At 42.0% G+C, this 26,813-nt stretch overlaps 1 protein-coding gene across 16 annotated transcripts in view; it reads left to right on the top strand.

Annotated features, from left to right (window-relative positions):
- TCF7L2 (transcription factor 7 like 2) overlaps positions 1 to 26,813 on the top strand; it is a 172,848-nt gene that overhangs the window by 135,177 nt on the left and 10,858 nt on the right. For 5 of the 16 annotated variants that reach the window (XM_021525963.3, XM_021525968.3, XM_021525989.3 and 2 more), the window contains 6 exons: positions 10,475 to 10,607; positions 12,708 to 12,810; positions 15,434 to 15,520; positions 21,286 to 21,411; positions 22,154 to 22,313; positions 23,006 to 23,113. In XM_021525963.3, the coding sequence (XP_021381638.1) occupies positions 10,475 to 10,607; positions 12,708 to 12,810; positions 15,434 to 15,520; positions 21,286 to 21,411; positions 22,154 to 22,313; positions 23,006 to 23,113 (717 nt within the window). Of the gene's footprint in view, positions 1 to 463; positions 987 to 10,474; positions 10,608 to 12,707; positions 12,811 to 15,433; positions 15,521 to 19,618; positions 19,676 to 21,270; positions 21,412 to 22,153; positions 22,314 to 23,005; positions 23,114 to 26,813 lie in introns of those variants that run through there. The other 11 variants (XM_077784694.1, XM_031505277.2, XM_031505278.2 and 8 more) reach the window with 4 other exon arrangements.

Genomic DNA, 26,813 nt, shown 5'->3' on the forward strand with positions numbered 1-26,813 from the left:
GCAAGAGCAAGGCACAGGGCGGAAGGCTTTACCCCTGCTCAGTTCAGCAATGCTCTCGGATGCCCCTGTTAATTCTCATTTAGGAGCAGCTTGGGGAAATACAGTAACCAGGGCACTGTATCTCAAAGTTCCTCTTGCATCCCTGTTGCAATAGGTCAGTGTTTTACAGAAATATTAAATACTAAGGGAAAAGGGAGGAGGGGGAGAGAACAGAGCTAATGGTAAAGGTCTGCCAAATGTCACCTCAGTGTTACAATGACAAGAAAATACACTTTTCTTACAGCTCTCCCCCTAAGAAATTTGTTTTGAGGGATTTGACAATCTTGCAGATAAAGTGAATGCTTGCTACACTTAACTGATCATGCTCCCTCACGGCCGGCCGGCGTTTCCTCGCTGCACTTAGTAATACCTGCGCAACCTGGCTTGGAGTAGCATTGTCATTGATTTCCAAAGTAACTGCTTTTTAGCTCTTGTGAACAGACATACCTGCGTGGGGGGGGCGGGGGGGGGAAGAGAAAGTCTTTTCCCCACTCCCTGGAAGGATGATGGTAAAGTGCTATATTGGAAAAGACAGGAGGCTTCTCTAAATTTTGATAACTGCAGCCGACAATTTAGAAATAAGACACCTCTCACAGCCAACATGACAGTGGATTTTGAGCATTCAGAAAACACCAGGCCAAAAAACTGGAGACATCTTGATCTTTTAAGACAGCTTTTCCAGTACTTTAAGTGAAGGGGGGGAGCGGGGAAAGAAAAAGAGAGAGAAAAGCTGCAAGGAAAATAATACAAAGCCAGCACAATTGGCATCTAGACAGTAAAGAAAAAAAGTTTTTGAGGTTAACAGAAGGAAAGACAAAGCTGTTATGTACCCGAGGGATGCAATTTTAGTGGGAATGGAAGATTTGAGTGGTAAAGGAGGAGCGCTTGCCTCTGGGTTCTCTCTCTTCCAGCAGTTCGGCTGCTGGCATCTCAATTTGAATTGCTGGGTGAGTAGCACTTTCTGCGTGCGCGCTTTCCGTCTTGACCATTGAACTTCTGATGTGACTTCTCTCCCTCTCCTCTCCCCCTCTCCTTCCCTTTCTTCCTCTGTGTGGAATCAAAAAAAAAAAAAAAAAAAAAGTGTGTGTGGGGGGGGAGCGTGAGAAACCATGCAAGGCTCTCCAGCTGTGACCTTTGTTAGCTACATTGTTTTTATTTATTTATTTTATGGTAATCATCTTTTTTAGTAGGGGGAAGCGGGACTTTTCGATGCCGCTTGATTTGCCAGCAGCGGCGAGGAGCGCGCGGCAGAGCCGCTGTCGCGACACGCCGGTGCAGCGGGACAGTTGTTGCGCTCCTCCTCTGCGCCCTTCCCTCCTCCGGGTTTGGGGTTTGCTTGGGGAGGGGCGGGAGGGGGAAAGGGATTTTTTCCCTCGTGCATCCAGGGTGGGATCGGGGTGTGTTGGCGGGGCGGTGTTTCAGAGCCCGGTGTGCAGCAGGGTTTCGGGGGTTGATTCCTGGCTGCTGAACAATGGTTACCAGCGAGGGAGAAGCGTGTGCGCGTGTAGAGCCGTGTTACATCTGCAGTCAGGCAGTCACACAGTGACCATGACATCACTAGCTTTTCTTCTCTTTTTTTCCTTTGGGGCGGAGGGGGCCACTTCAAAGCTTTCTTCAGTTCAGTACGATATTTCCTAAACTCTGAAACCATGAAGGTAAAAATGTTTGGGGTTTTGGGGTTTTTTTTCTTAAGGAAGAAAAGTTGATTTGTAGCAGGGCACATACGTTACAGTTCAGGGGGTTTGGAGATGGAATGGTTTAACTCTTGTCATACACGAAACGAGATTTTTTGTTTTAATTATTAAAAATAGTACATAGTACTATTTATTGGGTGCTTTTGATCCTGTGTTTGGTTGGCAGTTAAATTTTCTGAGTTCTTCAGGAAGCTCAGCTGTAGTGTGAAAGGTGAAAATTTTAGGGACACTGCATAAGAATTATTTTACCCGGGGATAAAGGAATATGAAAAATAAAACTGAAAGCTGATAAATATGAGGTAACACATGTTTTAATACAGTGGTTCTGTGTTTGCTGTCAGAAGTCCATGAGACTCTCTCCTATTATTATATATTACAGAAAGTAAAGGTACCCCTCAGCCTGTTTTGTGCATTACCTGTAATTGCACACAGAAAATAGAAACTTATTGAAGCATTCTACAATGCATCACATTTTCACTGTTGGTTTTGTGGAAGTCTTGAGTTTCTGCTGTTTCCTTTTCTAACTGTCAGACTTGCTTACAGAGTCACTCAATCCAGCAGGAGGATTTCTATCACTTCAGTACTCTGTGGTACCTTTGCCTGATCAGCTTAGTTGATTTATTTACCTTTTCTTATATAAAACAAGAGTTACAATTGTGTAGAATTTTTCTAAAAGTAATTCATCTAAAAGGACAGTTATTTAGATGTTTCTTCTTTCGCTGCATCTTGTTGTATATGCAGGTTTTACAAGACTGGTGGTGAGATCTCACAAATATTTTACCTTCAGAGGATTTTTTTTTTTACTGGGACTTGGGGCAAAAGGCCTGACAGCACAGTGTATATGTACCTGTTACTTTTCTTCTGAAATACTTGCAAGGTGTTTCAGTTTTGATGTGAATTTAACATAACATTTTTAAGGAAACTTTTTTGAATTTATTCAAGAAATAATTGGTCTGGATTTACTTAATAATTGCATTGCTTAATTGTGCTGCATGTAATGTTTTTAGCATATAAAAAAATGAAAACAGTTTTTAGAGCCTTGTTATTTGTTAAGGAATGTAATGTACATTTGCTACATGTGTTCTATATCGGTGTTGAGCACAGTCCGCTGTGAATGCTGCGTTTTAAAAAGCTGTACTGAAAACTTCTCATCACATCTTAAGATGTGTATGTGCATGGTAGTTTTTTAATAACACTGTTATTACTGAAATTGCCAAGCACAAGAAAGTATAGGCATATGTGCTAATTTTCTTTCATTTCTTGCAGTTTTTTAACAGCCTCACATTCAAGTTCTTGCTATAGACAGAAATCACAGATACCCTAATAAAAATCAGGAGCTATTTCTTTTACAGTACATAGGTCTGTCCAGTGCTGAAATAAGTGGTTTATAAGCAAGAAATAAAGCTGTTTATAATGAGGTATTTCAGATAATGTTGGGCAGTAAATCAAATTGCATCACTAGGTATTCACACAAAAGCATGGAGCAAGGTCTGTTGGGGCAATTATAAGTGCTATTTTGCTTATATTTGCTTTTTTCTCTGCTTCTCATCTTCTCTTAATTTTTGTGCTTGTGTTACTGCTCTGTGCCTCTCCCCTTCCTACCCTGTTTGTGTTCAGAGACCTGCTTTGGTTTCACCCATCTCTTTGCTTAGTAGTTGTGCATCCAGCACACCTTGTACTGGTATGGATTAGCAAAAAGGTATTTTTCAGTTTTAATGTAATACATGCCAAGTGTTTTTGCTTTTTTGCTTTGTTAGAATGAACGAAGGCTTGCCTGCTCTGCAGAGATGATATCTGTCTAGGAATTAAAATTAACTAAAGTATGCAGAGAAAGCACGGAGTATTTGTCTCATTGGGGAAGAAACTGCCTCTCCTTTTGTAATGGAAGAAATAAATCTGGGTGCTTTATTATCTGAAAATTAAAGGGTCTGAGCATTATTCTGTCTTATTGGTATGGGAAAATCCACCTGTTGATCAAATAATCTCTAATGTTGATACTCAGTGTAAGGCTTGCCTGGATACATGCAGGCCACAGTTCTGGGCTCTAGATGATGAAACTGGTGTGTGAATTCATATGCTGAAGTGAGGCAGAGCAGGTGAGAAGAGTGCTTTCTCTTTATCAGTGAAGCCTTAAGAGAATAAATAAGGTAAAAATCTGACTGCTGCAGATGTAATTCCAGTGTTGCTGAAGGATCTCAAATTATACACTTGTGTAGCAGGTCCTTGTTTGGGTCTGACCTGACATTAGAGTTACACCACATTGTCCAAGACTACAGCACTTAACTTGTATTTAAAACCCCAAGTTTCTTTCTTTTACTTAAAAAAAAAGAAAAAAATAAAAACCCCACTCCAAATACCATAGTAAACTTTCAGCCCACAACAGCTTTGAAAGCTGAGTGTGAGCACACTTAATAATGTTTTACTACCAATGTGTTTTATCCTCCTGCATCGGAACTAACAGGCGGTAATTAGATAGCTAAACCCCAGTCCTTCCCCTTGTACACTAGAGGATTTGGCGTATGCTAATTGTCACCAGATCATTTCACATAATTGCCTTTCGGCGAAATTAAGTGGAAATTTCCTGAACATCTTAAATCCTCATTTCCCCACCCCCTCCCCTCAGTACCTTCGCACCCTGACAGGAAGGATGTGGAAAAATGTCAAGCACAGTGGCTTAGCTCTCTAATATTCAGGGGACACTTCATCTGAGTTAAAGGGGGGGAAAAAACCCCAAATTATTCTTTTCATGAATGAATTGCTGGACACTTAGAGCCAGGAAGCTGATTTTATTGTTTTGTCTGAGAGACTGCTAATAGATCACGGGGTTTTATTGAAAATAAATCCAGCCGTTCTTTTATCCAGCAGTTCTTGCAGGAGCAGGTAGACACTCACTGGCCTGGGAAGTGGTCAGAGGGGGAAGGGGAAGAAACAGAAGGCTGCAAAAGTGTGTTTGTGTGTGTGTGCCCATTTTATTTATTTTTTTAAATTTATATTTTAAGTGTAGGGCAGTGGGAGTTGTTGCAGGATTTTTGGGGTTATTTTTTAAGGCTCTGCCTGGGGAGGGTATTGTCCCAGCACATGGTTGTCAGTGGTCCTGTCATCATTTGTGTGAAAGAAGAAAATGAGCCTTTTTTTAGCAGGGTGAGTTGTGATTATCAATGGAGGCCTTGTCTCCTGCTACAATGGGCAGTTAGCTTAGGGCAGGACCTTAGGCAGGAATCAGCTACATTAAACTGAGAAAGGGCTCAGGCCACTGTATCAGCCATAAAGGAGCAAGGGGAAGTAGTTTTCAGAAATGCTTAGTCAGGTGTGAAAGCATCCTTAAAAAAATAAATTGTGACTTCACTACCGAAACAGGGCTGGGTAAAATTAAATATTTGATTTTTTTCAGGAAATGCTTCATCACTCGTGTTGAATTTTTGAAGGGGATGAGTACCAAGTTGCATATAGCTGGTGGGTTTGGTTGGTTTTAGCTTCTCAGTTAACCTAAATGGTATGCAGTTTCCTTGGTGTAGTTTGGGGTGCCACCCAGAGTGGCTGCTGATGTGGGTGATCCCCAGACCTGCAGTGGTGCTTGCAGATGCTTTGCTTTGGGTGGTGTTGACTCTGCTGGAAGTGGGAAAAGATTTCAGTATTTGCAGCAATGTTGGTGAGGGGGTGAATGTCGTGTAGGGATGTCATTCCTAGGCAGAATCAGGGAGAGATCAAACTTTAGGAAAAAAAAGCCCTCCTTTTATAAGCATCTTTGGAATTGCAGAGCAGTTCAGGAGCATCTTTAGCATTTCACTGTTCACAGTCAGCATAACTGCAATAACATCATCTGGAAAAGACAGAGAAACCTATTTTTTAATGTGAACTGGTATTGAATGGTACTTCTTGCTAAGCCCAGGGAGCAACTCCAGGAGGGCCTGCTAATTCAAGACCACTGCTGACCTGCATCCACCCTGGAGGAGGGGAGAAGGCTGACAAACCCTCTTCTGTGCTGCTTTTGTTTTATTGTATTGTATTGGCTCATAAAGGCACTTCCAGGGCCCATCTCTCTTCAGCAGAAAAGGAAGTGGGGAAGAGGAGGACATGGCAAAAAGACAGGCGGAGCTCTAGCTCCATTTGTTTTCGGTGTCTCTTGGTTAATAGGTTTTAAGGAGGATGGAGAGCTCTCATTCCTCTGATGGTGGAGGAAGGGGCCAGGGCTCCGGGGGTCCGGCTGCGAGCACCTGCTCCATCCCTCCTGGTTGTGGGGTGTTGAGGGGCTCCCGGGGGGCTGCAGCACCTCCCTGCCTCACAGGCAGGGCTTGCAGGATATTTCAGAGGCCACCCAGGTCAGGGAAAGGGGTGCAGCTACTGGAGTTGCAGGCTGGGCTGGGGCAGGAGCATCCCTGCCCTCGGGATGCGCTGGAAAGGAGTCAGAGGCCGAAGGCTTTGGCCGCTGCGATGCTGCCATGGCATGGTGGCTTGTTTTCAGCCTGGGTGGCTTTTTGTGCAGACCTGCTTTTACTAGCCCCATGTTATCCTGGTGAGGGCATCCTCTGGTGTCTCTGGCATGATTTTTTCTGACTTAGAGTTGATATGCTACTGTGTTTTTTTTACCAAAGCCATGAATTTGCAAGCAGAAATTGCAGTAGTAAACTCTTCCTGTTTAGAGGTTGGTTTCTCTTTTGTGTGCTCAACAATACAATGTTTCATCTTGTGCAAGTCCTATGTTGCTTTCAGAGACTTAGGAACTATTGATTTATACAGCATGTATTAACTTATTCAATAAATGGGGAGTATTCATCAGTGGGGTGTATTAAATTGGGCTGTATACGCATAGAACCATCTTTCATCCTGTTAATGAAATGTCCTTACCATGCAACAAAGACTAATACACAGCAATTTATACACACAATCCCCTGCAGTTTAAATCTGAAGTTAAGATACCTTTTTCTGTTCCCTAAAGGCACCTATCAGAAATTAGTCTATATGGATCTCAGTACTCCTTTCAAACATTAATCAGTCCAAAATTTGTTGTGGTTTTGGTGTGGATTTTTTTTTTTTTTTTGTTCTAGAGCTCCATTATTGTTTAAACTGATCTGTGTTTAAGCACTCCCAGAAGCATTTCAAATTCACGTAGGGATGTTTAGTAGTAGAACCCCTATGGGGACAATTTCTTCTGGTTGCTTCAGGCAGCAGTTAACCAAGAAAAAGCAAACTTCTCTTGTCTTTTTGCAGCTCTTTAGCATGACCTCTAACCTAGCATATGAGACCTCAGCTTTCGGTGGAGAGGGGTGATTTATCAGCAGAGGGCTTGGTACTTCTTAGGTGCGGGGATTCCTCTTGAGAAATCTCCACTTGTTCCTGTCCTGTTACCACATGTCCTGATGCTAATCTGTGTGTACCAGGGCAGTTCCCCTTCCCATGCCTGGCAGAACCATAAATGGAACTCTTCAGTTTGCAAGAGAAACGCCTGCATCTCACAATGGCTCTTAGCTTAAAAGTGCCCTTGATAAAGTGCTCACAAATGTATATTGGAAAATACTGCCTTTTGCAGGGGGATGTCTAAAGTCATCTAATGGGTGTCTCCTATTGATGGCTTCTGTGGTTTACCTTTCATTGCCAGTGGATGGGGTTAGGACCACACTTGTTACTCAGGCAGAGCTCCCATTGACTTCAAAGGAAGATGCATCTGCAGGATTAATCCTGCTCTTTCCCAGATAGCCCTTTATTTTTCTTTTCCAATGAAGCTTAGTTAACTTCAGGAACAGTACTTTTAAAGAGCAGCTTGTTTAGCATATTACAGATGTTTAGCTTGGCTTGCAAATTGTGTGTGCTGTTCTGAGGGGAGTTATGGTTCCTTTCCCCAGTGTGTGCTAAACAGTGAAAAACAGAGTGGAAACCTGTCCCTGGGTAGTGGTACAGAGGCAGACCAACTCCCTGGGAAGTGGCTCACACTCCTCTGTCCCAGAGAGCATATTTTTGACCATGTTTTGACAGTTTCTTCCTTTCTCCTGGTACATTCTCCCCCCACCTCTGCCCCAGCATCATCAGAGTGTCAAAAGAGTATCCTACCCTGGCACATTTATATGAGTGGTTCATTTGAGTTCATGGTAGTAGCCTAAACAAAAACTACTTACCAGGGGAAAAAATTACAGACTTAAGGTTCAAACTCTTAGTTGTCGATTTTTTTTTTCCTTTTGCTTTTTATTTGTCTCAGAAACATGTTTAAGTGCAATACATAATAATTTAGCAGTTGTTCTGTTTTGTGGAGATATTGCAGGCGGTCTTGGTATATCAAAGCAAGGAGTGGTGGTGTCCCACAGTTTACATGTCACCCCCTATGGTACATCTGGCTTTGGTGATGGAGCCATGTCATTCCAGCTTTCCTCTCACGTGTTGTTTCTTGTTTGTCGGCTTAAGTCTGACCCTCTAATGTTATTCTACTTATTTTTTTAACTAACCAGCTCCAGTTTCTGTGAAAATAAGCTCTCTGTGGAAGACAGCACTTAATGTCTGTCAGGGTCTGGGTGAGGTTTACAATGTTGTGAAGATAGAGTTGGGAGAGCACAAAGCTACAGCATGTATTAACTTCTTCAATAAATGGGACCACACTGTGGGTCACCTAACAGCAGGCGTTCACACAATTCTTGTCCAGAAAAAAATAGCTCTTATTGGAAATGATCATTTTTGTGAACCCCATCAACTGGTCATTTGGCTTGTAATGTCATGTGTTGTTGAGTAGATGCCAGCTACTTTGTGTGGTGTGAAATATAATTTGTTAGGTGAAACCCCTACCAAAGCTTTCAGTTACTTTTGGACTGCTTAGGTTGGTTCACTTGAACAGATTTGGGTTAGAGCATCTCCTTTGACTTTTTGAACTGGAGAGCCAAATCCTCATATCTCCTCCTTATATGAAACCATTATGGATCTGTGTGGCCAGAAGTTGTCCTTGGCTGTTCAGCTGGCAGATCTGACCCACAACCCAGCAACACAACGTGCTGTTAATCATTGCACTGGCTGTTGTGACCACGTTCTTTCCTGTGTGGTGGCCACTTGACAGGGGAGATCCCCTGTGCCGAGTGCTTGGTGGTGGAGAGGAATCATCCTGTTTAAGGGTGGCAGAAAGAGATGAACATGGTGAAGAACACAGGAGAAGGTGTGGGAAGCACAGGTACAGCTCTTGGCTGGCTTGTTTTGGATGCACAGTTTTTTCTGCAGTTATGAAAGCAGTTAGCCCAAATAGCCACTTATGGCAAGTGCTGGGGGAGCCAAAGGGGCTTCATTTGGCCAAAGCATGATGGAGAGATTTCTTGTTTATTGAGGGAAGACAGATGTTTCTTTTCCTTCTTGCTCCCAGTTTGTCATCCCTCTTCCTTCCTCATAGTAGAAGCTCTTTCCCAAAGAATAACTGAATTATTTTGAAATGCTTTTAAGGGAAGCTCAGAGCATTGGAAGCCAGATCAGATAATAGCAATAGCTTGTCTAAGGTGGCTTAGACACGGTGAGGGTGTGTGCATGTGTTTGGGGGTGCTGGGGAATGAGCAGTGGGCTTGGAGCCATCCTGGAGCAGGAGGGTGACAGGAGAGTGCTGGCAGGCCCTGAACAGCAGCGGCGCTATCGCAGCCACCATGGTATCACTACTTTATTTTAATGTGATTCCTTTTACTTGATGTTAATGCAAGTTGTTCCTTACTTAAAGTAATAAAAGGAAATGAAGACACATTCTAAAATGAAACCTGACTCTAATCCATTCATCATCTAATACCAGCCTCTTTATCTTTGCTGGTACCTAATCTGGTTAAATGTCCCTGTTGTAGGATTTTAGTGAAAATCCTCTATGGGGAATAGGGTTTTTTGCAATTGGATTACTCGCAGTAAATGGTCCAGCGGTTCAGCTGGTTTCAGCTTAATTTTTTCTTTGTGATCTTGTAAGGGTAAGTTACAGTTCAGCCTGCCTTTTTCTTTCATTCATTCACTCCTTTTTACATTTTTTTAAAAATTGTTGTTGAGAAAAATAATTTTTTTTCCCCAGAGCTAGGAATGTGATGAGGAAAACCTCATGATATCTACGTGATTATTCCCCCTACAAGAGTGTTAATTTCAATGGCTTTATCTGGGGGGTTTTGCCATTATTTATATAGCTGAATATTTTAGTAGCCTAATTAATCAGTATCCAGTTTCCATTTATTAATGCTCTCTGATGAATTGATAATTAATCAGCTCTTCTAAAATATATATATAAAATATGCAGGTGATCGCTTGTCAGCTTAATGCTTGCTGATGAAGGGAATACTCCAGCACTACAAAGGCTTTTTATCTGGAGTATTTGCAATGAGCAGTAAAATGCAGAACTGAGACTGAGGACAGGAAAGGGAAAGGAAAAGACCTACAGGTCAGTGAGCATTTGGGTCTCTTGCTAATTAAATGGGGGACTCTCTCAGCCCCTCACTGAGGAGTCTGCCTGCATCTTGGAGGTGAAGCACAAGATTATAAAATAGAAAGGAAAAATTTTAAAGAATTGCTGTTGCTCCGTACAGGAGCATGACAGGTCAAAAAGATTAAAGAACCTCAACAGCAGAGAGAGTGTGTGAGGAGGTTTTAAGCAAGAGGGTGGGAAAACTGCAAGGGTGACACCAAGAAGGAATCTGGAAAATTCTGAGGATCACACTGAAATCCTGGCTACTCAGATTTTTGTATGTCATACCTCATGCTGTAGTGGGGGGATGCCCAGCACTGCTCTAACAGTGTCAACCTTTTTCTCTTGACAGTCTAACAAAGTGCCAGTTGTGCAGCACCCACACCATGTACACCCTCTTACGCCGCTTATCACATACAGCAATGAGCACTTCACACCAGGAAACCCTCCTCCACACTTACCAGCTGACGTAGATCCCAAAACAGGTAGGTGGGAAGTATTCTGGGGCTTCTTTTGAGAGTGGGTGGATCTTCCCTTTTTGCGCATCGGGGGAGACGAGTGCAGGAAAATGGATTTCCCATGCTGGAGCACCAAAGGGGGCATGTAAAATGTCAAACCCAGATAAAATACTTTCTTTTTAAGCCAATTAGACTTCAGAAGGAAACCTAGTGGGTGAATTTTCATAGAGCTTCTGCAGGGTGACACCAGAGTTGCATGTGTGGGGTCGCTTGCAGGAGTGTTTCTTTCCAAGCATGATACCCCACCTGGTAGTTCAATCTACCAGTGCTTGGTTTGCATGCACGACCCAGAGAATTAAACATGTACATTCTGTGATCTGCACTTACAAAATTGCAGCTGGAATTTTAAAGGTGGTGGGTCATGACCGGTTTCAAAATGAATCTCTTTTAATTCCCCAAATCCCATTGTTTCTGTGTCAGGAGTTCAGCCATTTTTCTTCTGTAATGTTGAATTTTCATCCACTGTAACTACTTAGCTCCAGCTTTACACTTGCAACTCTTTTCCCCAATGTAAGTCTACCCAACTCTAAGTTCAGCCTGAAGGGCACTCTGCTTGAATATAGAGCACCACGTAAAATCCTGACTAGATTTATTGGTGTTACAGAGTAGAATTTACATGTTATTCTAACTTTTTAAGAGTCCCTTTTTAACCTGAGGTCCCAAAGAAGTCAAACAGTGTCAATCTTATTTCTCCAGGCTGTACTGAATTCCTAGTGACAGTGGTTTTTGGTTTTGTTAATCCAAACCCCATTTAGTTAATTGGGAAGTTCATCAGAAACAGAATTAATGTCAAAGGAATCACTCTGTGTCAGCCCTAACTTATGCAGATAATTTATCTAAACTCCAGCCCTTGAATGAGACTGTGCATTAGCTGGTTGTCACCTGATATGCTTCAACTGGGGCCCCCTTTTAATTGTGCTTAATGCTGACTTCACATGGCTTGAAAGGAATCCATCTCACCATCCCTGGGTATTGCAAGTGAATGGCATAGTCAACCTCTCATTTAAATAATGGTAGTACAGGGAATAGCTTTTAAATGGCTATCGTAAAACATATGATTAACGTCTGTAGACTGTTTACTTTTCTTCTGTGAACATTCTTTCAAGTGTGCAAATAGCTCACTGGATGGTTAAAGCCCAGTTAATCTGTTTGGGTTTTGTAATGGAGAAAAAGCTATGTCTGCATGAAAATGTCACACAAGGAGATTTAATTTAGACATTAAAAGCTTCCCAAGTGACTTAAAAAAATAATTTTTAGCCCTGAATACGTACCCCTTCTTTCTAATGCTCTCTGTTTTAATTTTGCTTCTGCTGTGTAATTGTGCCATGGCTTGTTAATTGAAAGACCCAGCTTTGTAACCCTTACTCCTCTGAGTAATTCCTATTTGCTCTTAAGGTAAGGAGCATTCATATTTAAGGCTTGTGTCTGGAGCTGGTTTCTGCTTTCTGAGTAGGAGCTGTACCTCATCCAGAGAGGATGGGTGAGCTCTCTATCCTCCCCTGCACACCTTCAACACCTGCCCCTGGTTTTACCAAACATTTCCAGGGGCCCTCACCTCCACTCCTGGTTTCACAAAAGCTTTCCTAGGTTTGCTTAAAAGCAAACATTATTTGCAATTTTAACGACTTTTAAACTTGTTCTTGAGATTACTTTGGAATACTGCCATGTTATTGAGTACCCAGTCACCACATGGGTAGGGCATGTGGTCTTTTGGCTGACTTTGAAACTAAAACAACCATGAGGTTGTTGCAGAGTGCATCTTTGTGTTGAACATTTAAGAGAATATCTAGTATAGCATCACACCAAAATTGTATCTGAGACTGCTGAATTTTAAATAACGAAAATAGTTATCTCTGACTGGAGAGGTGACTGAGGGAGTGAATAACATCATTCTTTCTTGTTTAAAAAATGAGAATGTGAAAAAGCCTTTGAAAACTCTAAGTGAAGGCACAAATACTTTAATAAAAGTAAGTTGACAGAAATTTAGAAACATAGGCATTTTTTTCTTTATATTTTATTTATTTCCACATTTCAGTACTGACGCTGCTTTATGTTCCTTTTCTATAGGAATTCCAAGGCCTCCACATCCTCCAGATATATCTCCTTATTATCCATTATCACCAGGCACTGTAGGACAAATCCCCCATCCGCTAGGATGGTTAGTACCACAGTAAGGAGTTCCATTTTTTTAATTTCTTTTTTTCTTTTTTTGATGTGTAAAACTTTCATAAAAATATATATGTTCATGTGTGTGTGTGTGTGTGTGTGTGTGTGCATGTATTGGGATGAGTTTGTTTGCCAACTGCCACTTCAGTGAGTGTTATGAATTTACCCACCTCATGAAGGTTAATTAAAATATATGCCAGGTCATGTGGTCATAAACAAACTTGAGCAGTTAGACACAGCTTTGCGTGTCATCCCAACCAGCTGACAGCCCATGAAGCATGAATTTTTAAACCCTTCTGCAGAAATGTCCTTTCCTTGTTCTTGCCCTTACACTGCACCACATAAGTTTTTCTTGGATTTGGTTTTCTAGGGGTTCAGGGTGGTTCTCACAGACCCTTTTTTTTTTTCACTAGGGCCATCCTCACTACAAATTTGCAATTTTAAATTTCATTTGCCTTATCTATTGAAAACCCTATTGTTTTTCTTATGAAACAGTAGAGCTTTACATAGGCCAGTGAGCAGCATTCCTAGTTGAGATGCAGCTGGGCAGTTGGCAGTTGGCATCTGAGGAATGGAATTTTAAACAAGAAAAAGGAATTAGTTTACTTTAAAACTGGCTAAGAAAAGGCATTGGAAAATTAGTTTGGGGTTTTGTTTTATTTTCAACATCTCAGATCCCACTTGCAGAGCCTTGCTGGCTATGAGGTTTCCAGCAGTAATTGAGTCCTTATTTTCTTTTTTTTCTTATGTTGCCACCTCTCAATAGGTTTATAATACACTTAAGCACTGCCTAAGCCTTTTGTGTAGTATATTTGATATAAATGTTTACAAAATAATTTTGTATTGCTGGATACAACAGTCCTCTACATTATAAATCAAGACTGTTACTCTGTTTTTCTCGTGTAATAGGCCTCCACTATTTTGGGGTGATCATATTTTTTATAGAAATGAATTGCCAAAAGTTCAAAGTAGTTTGCTCCTGCTTGAGGTTGTTTGGCCAGTTGTACTGAAATTCCTCTCCACAAGTTCCTCCATGAGGAACTGGATTTAACAGCACATAGGAGAGCAGGGCAGGGCAGGAGGTCACAAGGAGAGGTGGTGGCATCAGAGGCCTTGGAGGCCTTTCTCAAGCATAAAAGTGTTGTTGCAGGAGAGGTGGAGCTTCTGGCCATTTTGCAGGTTGCCCTTCCTTCTGGGAGGTCATGCAGCTATTTTGGGTAGAGGTTCTCCCACCCCGAGGGTGGAGCATGTCCATCACCTCTGCTGAATGTTGTTTCTCCAGAAGAGCACATCATGAGCAGAAGAAAAATCCAAAGCATTGCTCCCTGAAATCTGAAATTCTTCCTCGTTTATGGTGATTTACCTTTTCCAAAGGACACCCTGAACAATTGTAGACTGCATGGAGCTCCTTAGCTCAAAGAACATTCTCAACATTTGAAACAAATACACTCAGGTAGTGCCAAAAGTCAATGATATAAAAGACATGAGAGCACAGGGAAGAAACTCTTCACTGACCGATACTCCATTGCTCATGTGGGTGTCTGTATTTGTGCAGACCTTTGTTTGTCCTCCTGGACCTCATGCCATGGCTGCCAGAGCACTTGAATGATGCCATATGTGGCCAGTTTCACCAGACAGGTGCTAATGGCCACCTCTGTTGTCCCTGCTGCTTCAGAACAAGTCAACACCATGGTGTGCTCGCCTACCACAGCTCTTACAGCTTCTCCCAGTGATTTGTGTTGAGGGGTGACACCCCCATCACACTGGCTTTTGCTCTACGAGAGTCGCATGGCCAACTTCAGAGAAGTAACCCAAGTTTTTCATTTCCCCTCTCCTTGCCACTTGCACTTCACCATCAACTTCCCAACCCATTTATCCTCCACTGGCCGGCGTGTTTCTGGCATAGTACCCACCCCAAACGCATCCTGCCCAGTCAGATGATGTATTTGAAAGACAGATGAAACGAGCTAGCCAGCACAGACAAACCTCCATCAGAAAAAGTTGTGTGTCTTTCATGAGGATGCTGTTTTGCATGTTGCTGTATTTTTTAATTATTGTAATGAGGTGTGATTGTCTATTGGTTACCCACAATACTTCTTGGGGACTCTCCCCCGGTAACTCTTGTCAACACTTGTTAATCTGACAAAAGGCTACAAATTAAGCTCTGTTAATTTAATGTTTTCTCACCGAGATCTAAATACCGAAAGAGGCCCAAAGCGCAACTGAAGTCCTTTGATTCACTGTACTTTATTTTGGTATAAATTTACATTCATTATTGTTTTCCTTTGGATGTGTAGCCCTCAATTAGTGTGATGGCTCCATTAAAGCAAGCGAGACTTCGCCTTTAATTATTACAACAAAACACCTAGTTTCAGCTTGGGGAGAGGGTCTCTATTGACATAAGCAGAGGTTATAAAATTTAATTAGCCATTCCTATCAGATTTATGGCATTCAAATTGTTCTGTGTTTCTTTCCTTTGATCCTTGCTGTACAATCCCCAAGATTTTTGTTCTGATCAAATGAGAATAAAGCTTACTGTGCAGAGAGAAGTTTTTTGTTGTTCTTTTTTTTTTTTTAAAGCCCTTTTTTCCTTTCTCTCATTCTCTCTCTCCCTTCTTTTTTGCCAGGCAAGGTCAGCCAGTGTACCCAATCACAACAGGGGGTTTCCGTCACCCTTACCCAACAGCTCTGACCGTCAATGCTTCCATGTCAAGGTGAGTTCAAATACTGAGGTCCTAAATCAAGAGCAAATGTAGCTCCTCCTCCCACTCTCTGTAGGAGAGGAAAGCATTTCATCTAGGCAGCAGATTTCTGAAAGCACTTTAGTTAAACATCCATCCTTAGCTTTTTGGTGGGGTGGAGGAGAGGGCGAGGGCTGCCTTCCCATGTGAAGAGAAGGTGGTGTCCTAATGCTGTCATTGGGCCTCAAGAATTTGTCTTAGAGAGGTGGAGGAGTGAGAAGCCACCTTTAAAAGCCAAACCAAATGAAAGAGCTGGGAGAATGTAATGTTGAAAAAGGAAGAAGTTGTGATAGCCTTTGCTTTCTCGGTGGCCATCAGCCAGAGCAGCGCTGTGTGCGTGGGAGGGAAGGCTCAGGAGGGAGGAGGACTGCTCTTCAGCAGAGTTGGGAGGAAGGTTATTGTGCTGTGTTTTCCCCTCCCAAAGCTCCAAACACTAATAGTCAACATAAAAGGGCCTGCCTGACCCTCAAAAGCTTTAGAAGTATATATTTCTCCCCCTCCCTACCTCCAATTAATTCCATCTAATTTTCCAGGGGCTGCTAGTTTTATTTACAAACTGGTTGGCAGCACTATGTTTAAGTAATCAGTAATTGCTCCTAATGATAGTTTTATTTTCTGTTCATCTGATTTTCAGCCTGGTTAATTAAATCGGTGGAAGTTTAGACTTTCTTGATGGGCTGAAACAGCTAATCCATTTTGATGATGGCACATAATTAAATTAGCATGCATTACATAGCAAGGTTCCACATCTCTTCCCTGCTCTGTCCCTTCCTCTCCATCTCTGCAGTTTAACATGTGACCGTTGGTGCATAGATGATCTAAGGAGGAAAAGACTGGTGAGGATGGGGGGAAGCACACCTCATTGAGAAGTGGAAATCTGTGCCTAGGGCTCGTGAATGAATGGGTGGGAAAACAGTGTGGTGTGTGCTTTAGATAAGTAAGCAAAAAAAACAAGAATTTAAATTAAAATGCTGGTCCAGCAAATAGACAACTGGAAAATCAACTTTAAAAAAAAAAAAAAAGTGTAGTTCCAGAACGGAAAAAAATACTAGGCTGGGGAGAGAGCTGCAAATTTAAGCAATGGTTCCCTCCCCCTGTTTAATCTTTTTTAATATCTATAAAAGACTTGCAGGCATGGTGTGAGGCAAAGTAGAGCTTGATTTAGTTTAATTATTATTAGAGAGGCTAGTCATTTGAGGGAGGGGGGAGATGTGGAAGCAAGGGGGGCTATATTCCCAAGATAGATTTTATGAAAGGTATCTAGTTAAAAAGAGTACACAGCAAATTAAATACATTATTGTGGTAATGGGACGACAGAAGTAGAGGTCTATTATACTTATGGCAGTTATAGGAAATGTAGGCTCCTTGCCCTGTTCTAGCACATCCTTTGATATTCATTCCATTCAGCAGCAGGGCCAGGACTTCTCAGAATTAAGTGATGGGTCATTATACTTTAAACACCATGGAGAAGCCTAGATTGGCAATTAAACAGCACTTGCTGACACTCGCTTGTGCCACCCTGTGACCCCCTTTAGATTGAGTTGTTGGAGCTCGGGGCCCTCAGCCTGCTAAATTGGTAGCAGGCACTTCTCCTGACGAGGGCTGGCTCTGAAATCTGCCGGCTTCAAAGGGAGCAAGATCATGTATAAACCATAATGTGGGTGCACCGTGGCTCAAAAAATAAGGCAGGAATAGATGAAATGTTACAAGTGCAAGGGGAAAATGAGAGAATAATGACAAATCTAATGCAACTCAAAGCAGAATTGTTGCACAGAAAAATGCATCCCACTGCTTGTGCATAAAATCAAGGCAGGCAGATGACATCCAGTTAACAGAAACATGTCAACAGTGAAGTAAAGTGAGAGTGAGTAAGAGAGAAGCCCCTGAGACAGCCAGGAACAAAAAATTAGTTGTCCTTAACAAGTTAAGACTCATCATTATATTCTGGCTTGGAGCCATAAAAGGAGACAGTGGTGTATAATGAGCTGCTTAGAATTTTTAGGGTGTTTATTGCAATTCATGGAATACTTGTCTAGAGAAAAAAAAAATCTGGTGAATGTCTCAGGCGAAGGTGAGGGGTGTGCATATACTCAGGGAGCCTTTCTTTTTGTCTCTGACAGAAGCCCGTACGTGTGCACGTGCTCAGGCACACGTGCTGGGGGATGAATTGATTTAAGGTGTTTACCCTTTGTTTCAGACCAGAAACTTCTCTGGTTTCCTGTAGATGGGAGCACCCTCTGGGCAAGCTGTGCTCTCATACATGATTTCATGTGTGTTCTCCTGTGTCAGCCTGGCCTCAGCAGGGGGACAGCCCTTGTCCAGGTGTCTGGTGTGGTCAGGAGATTCCTGGTGGTGCCCATGCTGACCTCCAGAGATGCTGGCCCTGGGCAGCTGCCCTGCAGGGCCCTGCTGCAAACCTTGCCTTTGCTGTGCTGGCTGTGCCCCAAGTCAGCACAGACCTCAAACCTCACCCCTCCATCCACAGTTTTCCAGAGCCTTCCTTCAAAAGTAGTTCCCATCTTTACCTGCATTATGGTGTGGATCTTTGGAGCCTGTAGCGCTTCCCAACCTTTAGTTCCCTAAGCTTAGAAATTACTGTTTATTAGTTAAAGTGTGCTTATGAATAGCTTATAAAAGGTTAATGGGTGACTAATAGTGACTTTTCATAAATGGTTTAGACTGTTAAGGTAGTGTCTTAAGGTTGTTTTAACCATTTACTACTCCTAGTTGTTGCTTGTAGCCTTTCCACACTCACATTGTATGCTTGTACTATGCCTGTAAGATCTCTTGATCCTTCATTACCTGTCTGTAATATGCCTTTAAGGTAAAATGAGACAGGGCTAACTGAGTGATGGGCAAACAGTGGTCCTACTATGAAAAAACAACTGCTGTGAGAGGAAATCAGGAAATAATTTAGCAGAATTACACCAGACAAACACTGCACAGCAGTTAAGTGGTGGCAGTGGAAAATACCTTCTGTAATTGAAATTTCAGGGGAAATTCACTTTTGCTGAATGTAATTACTGAAGTTGGAGTATAGCCAGGAAGTTAAAAATTAGCACCCTTCCCCTGCTCATATTGCCATGTGAGTGGCTGTCAACATGGAAATGAGCAGGCACTCAGATTTTGGGCTGAACCCTCATCCCACCAGTGGAAGTCCATGGGATTATGAGAGCAGCTCTGGGTTCTGGAGCATGTTTTTATAGCCCTAAACATAGGAATGGGTGTGTAAGTCCAGTAGACAGCCTTGTGAATTGGACAGATTCAGTATGAAAATGTGAATGGTCATTGGTAATGAACACAGCACTTCCTCATGGAAACTGAAACCCTGAAAATAACCACTGAGCCTGTTGATGAAGGCTGCTGTTTCTGGAGTTTAGAGCCCAGTGAGTAAAATATCCCAGCTGAGGTCATGGAGGCTTTGCCATCCTTCAGGCTTTCACACAATGTGTGTATGTTGTGCTCTGTACTTAGATTTTCTCCCTGCTGGTACATGCCCACCGCACTCCATGCTGAGCCCTCATGTCAGACCAGCAGAGCTCTTCCTGCCTGCTCTCTGAAGGAAGGCTTTTCATCTCCATCTTCATCCTTCACTGTCCCCTTGTCTCTGGCCTAGCCAGCCCCAGCAGTATAGTCCTCTCTGAAACACTGGGTCTTGTCTAGGGCAGTCACTTGATAGGATGTGCCTCAACCTTTTATCACTGTGTTTAGACTGCATTCAGGGAGGTCAGGTTTTTGCCACCAGTTTTATTTTTGATCATGTTTGTTAGTTATTTTTTTTTTTTTTAATCCAACTCATACTGCCAGTTTTTATTTGCATTGTACCATGTCTGAAGGTCCCAGGCTCTGTATGAACAAATTTTAGGTATGTCCAATCAAAATACATACACATGGAAGTAGAGAAGGAACAGAAAAAAAATACAAAGGCACAGTTTGTGTCTTGCTGATGGTGAGCAGTTCTGTGGCAGAACTTGGACAAGGATGCCAGTCTCCTTTGCAGCCTCGACATTGTCTTCTGTTCTGACCTACCATGAACCAAAGTATATCCTCAAATGTGTGCTTCTCTCCCAGCTACTTTTGTCAGAGAGTGGGAAGGCACTTGGACAATCCACTTGGCGATTTGTGTCCGTGAGTCTTTAGCAGAAGTAGGAATGACCATTTTGCTACCCATTCTCCTCTTCCCTTGCCATCCCACCTTCCTGCCTCCCTTCTCTCCGTGCCTTTGTTCATGAAGAACTGCAATTCTCTACAACTTGAACAATTTCATATTCTCCCTGTCAGTCCTTGCTCCTCCCACCACTGCCTTCAAAGACAAAATAGTTCTGTCTAATCATCCTGAGTACAACCAGCTGATAGACAAAAGATCCTCAGAGCTTGTAGTGGACAGTGCTCTTGTTCATGAAAGTACTTCTGTGTCATCTTGTGAATGTAGAGAATGTCTAGGCAGTCATAGGGGTGGGATTGTTAAGTTTCGTATTGGAATTTAAAAGAGGGGAGAGAAAAAGATAGCCCCACTATATTTCTGATGCTTACACACTGCGATATCCATAGTATATCACTCCATTTTAAATCCTGTTGCATGGAAAAAAATCAGTGTATGTTTATGATAGAAGAAATAATTATTTATCCCATTGAGTGTTCCATAATCTTGGGTTACTTTACTTGGATCAGATTGTTCAAAATCTGGGATGAGAGTGGGGATTTGCAGTGAGAAAAGCCCTTGCCAGATCACTTTAATTCTGGTGTATTGATGAAAAGTTATTTCTGAAACATAATTTTAGGCTAGAACCCATTCCCTGGAAACCTGTTGACTTATAGGGGGAAGGCAGTCAGTCATGCTGTGCTTTCCTTATTCACTGCAAAACCTGTCTGAGACTGTTGAGAAACAATGATATAAATCAATCCTGCTTTTAAGAAGTTTGTTCATTTCTGTTAAAATGTAAAAAGTCTGAATGATTGTGCCATGTTTGTGCTGTGATCCCGACCAAGCAATTAGATTCATGCAGAAGGATTGCATATCCCTCTGAATCCATTTGCAGGACCGGGATCTGTCCATGTATATGACCATAAACCATAAAGCTGACAACATTTTTTTCTCTTTATAAAGGCTAGACTGTTAAAGCCTTTCTAGGTTACTTTAATAGATCAAAAATTCCACAATCTTCCACCTTCTGTTAAAGCAGTGTGGCTCAGAGATTTATTAGACACAAATAAATATTTTCTTTTGCTCCATCAACAAAATGTAGCTAATGAGGCATCTATAAGTATTATCAAAAATGCACCTAGAATGTGTTGGCATTAATATTTTATTTTGCTGTCAATATAGAATAAAAGATGTCATCCTAAATTTGCAACATGATTCAAAACTATAAAAATTGATTCCTTGGCTGCCACACATAATTTCTTAGCAAAGAAATGGACTGGTGGATTTTATTTCAGGTAGCTGAAATTCCACCTTCATACAAGTTCATCCAGTTGAATTCGCCTTTTGTTAATGTTAAAAATCATGATGTCTCGTGTCAGTAATGATAATGAAGGGGAAGATTGGCTTTAATGACATTAGAAGAGTCATTATGTTTAATTTATTGCTAATTAATGCTGCCAGCTTTCATATGCTTTGTCTAGCTGTCATGTGCTTGTTATATGCCAGTTGTTTTTTTTTTTTTTAATGTGTGTACACATCCCTCCCCATTCATTCATTTTTATTCTGACAATTTACACAGCTTTCTCTCCTCTAGGTTTCCTCCACACATGGTCCCGCCACACCATAGTTTACATACAACTGGAATTCCTCACCCGGCCATAGTCACACCAACAGTCAAACAGGAATCTTCCCAGAGCGACGTCGGCTCACTCCACAGCTCGTAAGTTGTTGCTTCCCCTCTCTTCTCTTTGGGATACTCAAAGCATCCCCTGTGCATGTGTGGCTTGTAAAAAGACTTGGGTTTGTGATGTTTTTGCTGTGAAATATTTTTTTCAATTTTTTTTTCCTTTTTTGTTATAATTGATTTGAATGTGGTTTACCTACCAAAGTGTGTCCAAACGATGGTAGCAGTCTTTGAGTCATTCTATGACATAGGCAAGTAGTTACTAATTTCACCTGTTTCAAAAGGAAGTGGAATTTTCTTGATCGAGATTCACACTTCTTGACCAGTTTCTCTATTACTCAGTGCCTAGTTTGAAGCCTTGAGATAACAGATGCACCACATGAGACAAAAATCAAAAAATGGCTTCTTCAAAGCTGCAGGGAGCTGGTAACAAGTTTAGACAAGACAAGAGCCCATTGATAAAGGGGTGTAATTATTTACTATCATTCTCAAGCTCTTCCTGTGGAGAGCTCAATTTTTCTGGAGCCCATGTCCTTCCAAGGTTCCAAGGGGCTCAGAGGGTACTTGGTGATGTTGCATAAACGTTAGGTGAGTTTTCTTGTAATGCTTTTAAGACTGTTCCCATACAGCAGCCAGGGTGAAGGCTCTAGAGAACCTTCTGGTCCTCTTCCCAGAGATTGCTGAGGATTAATATTAGAGAGATTGAGGGGATTAATTTAATAAATTCACAGGGGGTTCTCACTGTGAGGTCTCTGTCTGTTATATCTTTACTCTTCAGAAAACATCAGGACTCCAAAAAAGAAGAAGAGAAAAAGAAGCCACACATAAAGAAACCTCTTAATGCATTTATGTTGTATATGAAGGAAATGAGAGCAAAAGTTGTAGCAGAATGCACATTGAAAGAGAGTGCAGCCATCAACCAAATCCTCGGTCGAAGGGTAGGTAACAATGGACAAGCACAAGCAGGGCCTGAAACTGGGTAGGGTGTTTTTCTACCTTTGTGAAAATGGTAGGGAAATGGCTAAACCCTTGGTTTGTTTTCTAGTTTTCACAGGCACTTCTTGCCGGTGGGGTCATTAATGGGGAAGAGTTAATTAATAGCAGTGTTATTTCAGTATCATTTCCATGACTGGTTGATGAAAAATCTTAGATTCTTACTTCGCCCCAAGATAGGCAGAAAAGTAAATGGGAAATGAAAAACCTTTGAGCACAGTACCAGTATCAGCACCTGTAAAAGCTAGAAGAGGTGAGGAAGTACCAGTGGGGGAGACGCCTCCAAATCTGTAACTGAGTTCTGGCTCAGGACAAGTGGTTCAACTTCTGGACCATCTCCCCTCCTGTCTGTTTTTGTTCAGATTTCTTAATTCTCCTCTCTCAACAGGAGACAAAGGGGTTGAGTGCACATAAATGATTAGTTGTTGTTCAGTTGATTTAACTGCAGTTATAATCTAGAGTTGTAAATAAAATATGAATGTCAGCATGCCAGATCATCTGTTTTTATCTCTTTTTTATGAAAATCGATTCTAACTGTACTTACATGTATAAATAACACACTTTGCTGTTAACGTGCTTAAAAAAACCCCAACACTAGTGCTTTTTATTTTGTCTTTTTGTCTTTTCTCCACCCCAGTGGCACGCGTTATCCAGAGAAGAGCAAGCGAAATACTATGAACTAGCAAGAAAGGAGCGACAGCTTCACATGCAGCTGTACCCGGGCTGGTCCGCACGGGATAACTATGTAGGTTCCTACATGGGTGGAAACCTGTAGTAGTAGAGTTTGTAGAAATGTCTGTGTGACCTGCTGAGCTACAGCCACACATTGCACACAAGCACTGTGTGGAAAGTCTCAGGACCCCAATCTGGTAGCGACAGCAGGCTCTTCCCTTAGCGATACCAAAACTGCTGGGGGTAATTCCCACTTGGAAGAAGCTTCCTGACTGGGACTAGTATGGGTTAGAATTTGAGGATAACAGTAGAGTTCTGTGAAAAAAAAGTCTTTCCTTCACTTTACCAGCATCTGGAAATGTTGTTTGGCTTGCTGGTCATTTTGAATTTAATTTTTTAAAACAAAATTTAAAATCCCCCTTGTAGGGCTCCTCTCCTTTCCTCTCCTTTTTTTCGTGTCTTGTGCTTCTCTGTGTGAGAGTGTACTGGAAAGTGGAAGAATGACATATCCTAGCTTCAGAGGAGGACTGGCAAAACCAAAAGCATTCTATTTTTGAAAGTCTTACTCTGAAGTGGGGTTAAATGAATTATTCTACACTCTATAGTTGTGTATTTTGTTTGTTTTCTTTTTTCTGCCTACATTACCTTTTCTTCCCCCCTACCCTTCTCATTTTTTAAAAAGTATATTGGAATGCATGATCAATTCATGGATTGTTTTAAAATTGATTCCTCCCTCTACTTTTCAGAAAGGCTGTTTTTCAGCTAAAAGTGGTAGTATTTTTTGTCTGTTAAAAAGCATAAGGGCAGCTTTATAACTCCTAGTACTAAATAGCTCCTTCCATGAAGGGTAAGCGGTGCAGATGGTAATAAGTGTTTGCAAGCCTAAGCCCATAAATTCTTGACAGATTTGTGGATTTGTGAGAGCTCTAAACACTTTTTAATAGGATTATACCAGCATCTTGATTTTTTTTTTTTTAAGTTACATAAAAATCACCTAAAACTTTCAAGGTCTCTAACTCTGTAAAAAACCCTGTTCTCTGCCTTCTAGTCACACTTCCCTGCAGGTTTGGAGACAACCAGCTCTAAGATTGATGCCAGTTTTGTGCAGTTACATATTATGGTTTTGATGAAGTCTGTCTCTTCCATCCCCATCATCCCATCATCATCACTGCCTATTTTACCATAAATATTCTTTTTTTTTTTCTTTTTTTTTTTTTTTTTTTTCTCTATATGACAATACTTGCCTACGTGAATCTGCATTTTTGTATGTATGGGTGGGAGAAAGCCAGTTCAGAGTCTGCAGTGAAGCCAGGAGAAGCAGCAGCAGCTCTTTACACTCTTCTGTCATTTCAGTGGTGGAGAATTCTCATGCTCACTTATTTAGCAATATGTACTTAGGGACATTTTTTCAAATCCTTCTGTTTTCTTGATCATCTTTTCTTTCCACTGGGCTCAGCCCTCCCTCCTTGGTCATTACAGGTATACCTGTGCATGCTCAGTGGTCCTTCCTGTTCCGAATATTCTTGATTCTGTGCTCCTCCCAGGAGACCTTTGAGGCACAGCCCCTGCTTAGCACATTTTCCTTCCCTTTTCAGCTCAGTCTGGCCTGAGGCTGTCAGACCATAGGCTCGAGGTAGTTCCTCAGCACTGTGCAGTATCATCGTCTTGGGTGTTCAAAAGGGAGTCTGGGCTCGACTGAGGTTTCAGGAATGCTCATTCTGCACAGTGACTGTGCCACCGACAGATGGGCATGTACAAAGCCTCAGTGTTTAGGACCTTTTACTTTTGTCCTCACTGTGTGAACACTGAGAAACCCTTTCTTCTCAAGCTAAAAAGGACAGGATGAGAAAGCCGGTGCTTTCCCGGCGGCTTGATGCTGTACCCCCAGGTGACCTTCAGGGGGAACCTTCCTGCCTGAGGAGAGAGAGGTACCTCTGCATCATCGAAGGATTTATTTATGTCTTCTCTCCTGGTCCAGTCACAGCTCTCCTGAGTGCCCCTCCTCCCTCAGCCGTTTGTAGGGTCTTGAGCCTTTCACACATCTAGCAGGGGAGCGACTTTGGGCTGCTTGAAGTGGTTAAATTGTTAAGCACCTCACATCAGGCTCGAGGATAAGGCCAGCTATAGCCCAAGTCTTCAGAGACAGGAGCAGTGCATTCAGGAAATGCAGCTTTCAGCTTCATGGCTTCTTGGTGTCACAAAGCACGTTGTCTCTTCCGAGATCTAATATGAGATGTTTAGCAGTGCTGGGTGCTGGACTCAGAAGTATGTAAGGGTCCAGTCACCTCACCCACTGCTTGTCTAGAAAATTAGTACCAAAGAACTCTGCAGACCTATCAAAACACATCTTGGTTTGGCTTCGGAGAGGGAGCTACCAAAATGGTTAGTAGGTATTTACATAAATATTTACAGTGTAAAAGTTTGTATAGTATAATGACAGAAAATGTTAAACTCTGCTCAAGTCTTGGGAGAACAATCTTAGGCAAAGAAAAAATGGTGTCTTCTGCAAAGCACTTGAAAAACTGCTGCCACAGTTCTTTCCTTTAAGTCCATATATTAATTTAGCTACATAGACTAATATCCTCTTGTAGCCCAAAAATTGAGCAAGCAAAACAGATTATTCTTCTCCCTGATGTTTTGACAAGGGTGTAAAGTTGATGTGACATCTGTCCATTCATTATTAGGAAGAGTTTTAAAAGCTTGTGTTGACAAAGAACGAGAAATTTCTGGTCCCTGGCTGACATTCCTGTAGATCAGCTGTTTTTAACAGATTGCTCCCCAGAGGCATTACAGGACTTTAATACCTGGCTTGAAGAGCTTATGAAAGGCAGGTGACTCCTGGCCTTTGTTCTGGCTGGCCCTGGAGTGAAGAAGTGATAAGGTCTCAAACTGAAATAGCCCCCGAATTCCCAAATGTACTGCAAAAATTAAGCAAACTTTCCACGGATGCCGTCTGTTAATTATGCCAGTGGCCTCCTTGAGATTAAATAAAAGTCAGGCTTATGATTTTGAGGCAATTGTCTGGTTTTGGTTACATTGTTGAAAGCTGGAAAAAAAATCACTGATTTTTGCGAGTTACTGTCAATCTAGATCAATATAGATGGAGCAGAGTCTGAGTCTCTTGCATCTTTATGTGATACATGGATTTCAAGATACCATGCTTTTCCCTATTCTGTTCTCAGGGAGCTTGAGGAGCAAAGCATGTTTGCCTTATCTGCTTGTCATGTTAGACTGATGGCTGTTCTAGCAGTTGACAACTTCCATATCCCAAAAAATTACCTCAGAGGTGTCAGAGATTATTTGCCATCAGCATCGAGGCTGCAGGTTGTTGTTTAAAGTTCACACTGCTTTTTCCATCTCCAGAAGGATCTCATAAACCTTGAACAGCCTGCACAACAGGATGGCAGTTTACAAGCCTGAGCAAGCAAGGGGGAATGAGTGCAGAAACCCTGTGCCCCAAGGCCAGCTTTGTGGAGGAGAAACAGGACAGCAATAGATCAATGTCCTACATTCATGTTGGGGGGAATTTTTTACTTGTACATTCCAGGAAACCTATCATAGGGAGCATCCCAAATGTGGATGTGCCATGCTGAAGCCCATCTTAACTGTGTATCTGGAATCCATCTACTGAGAAACATGCCCACTGTGTGGGAGAACCTCTTGGCTTTCCCAGATACATCAAACCCTTCAAAGCTATGTGAGATTGCTTCTTCCAAGATATGTTTGTTGCCTCCTTGACCACAAGGGACTGGTGCTCAGGTCTTCTCACCAGC

This window comes from Lonchura striata, chromosome 7, assembly GCF_046129695.1.
Source record: "Lonchura striata isolate bLonStr1 chromosome 7, bLonStr1.mat, whole genome shotgun sequence".
NCBI classification, from domain to species: domain Eukaryota; kingdom Metazoa; phylum Chordata; class Aves; order Passeriformes; family Estrildidae; genus Lonchura; species Lonchura striata.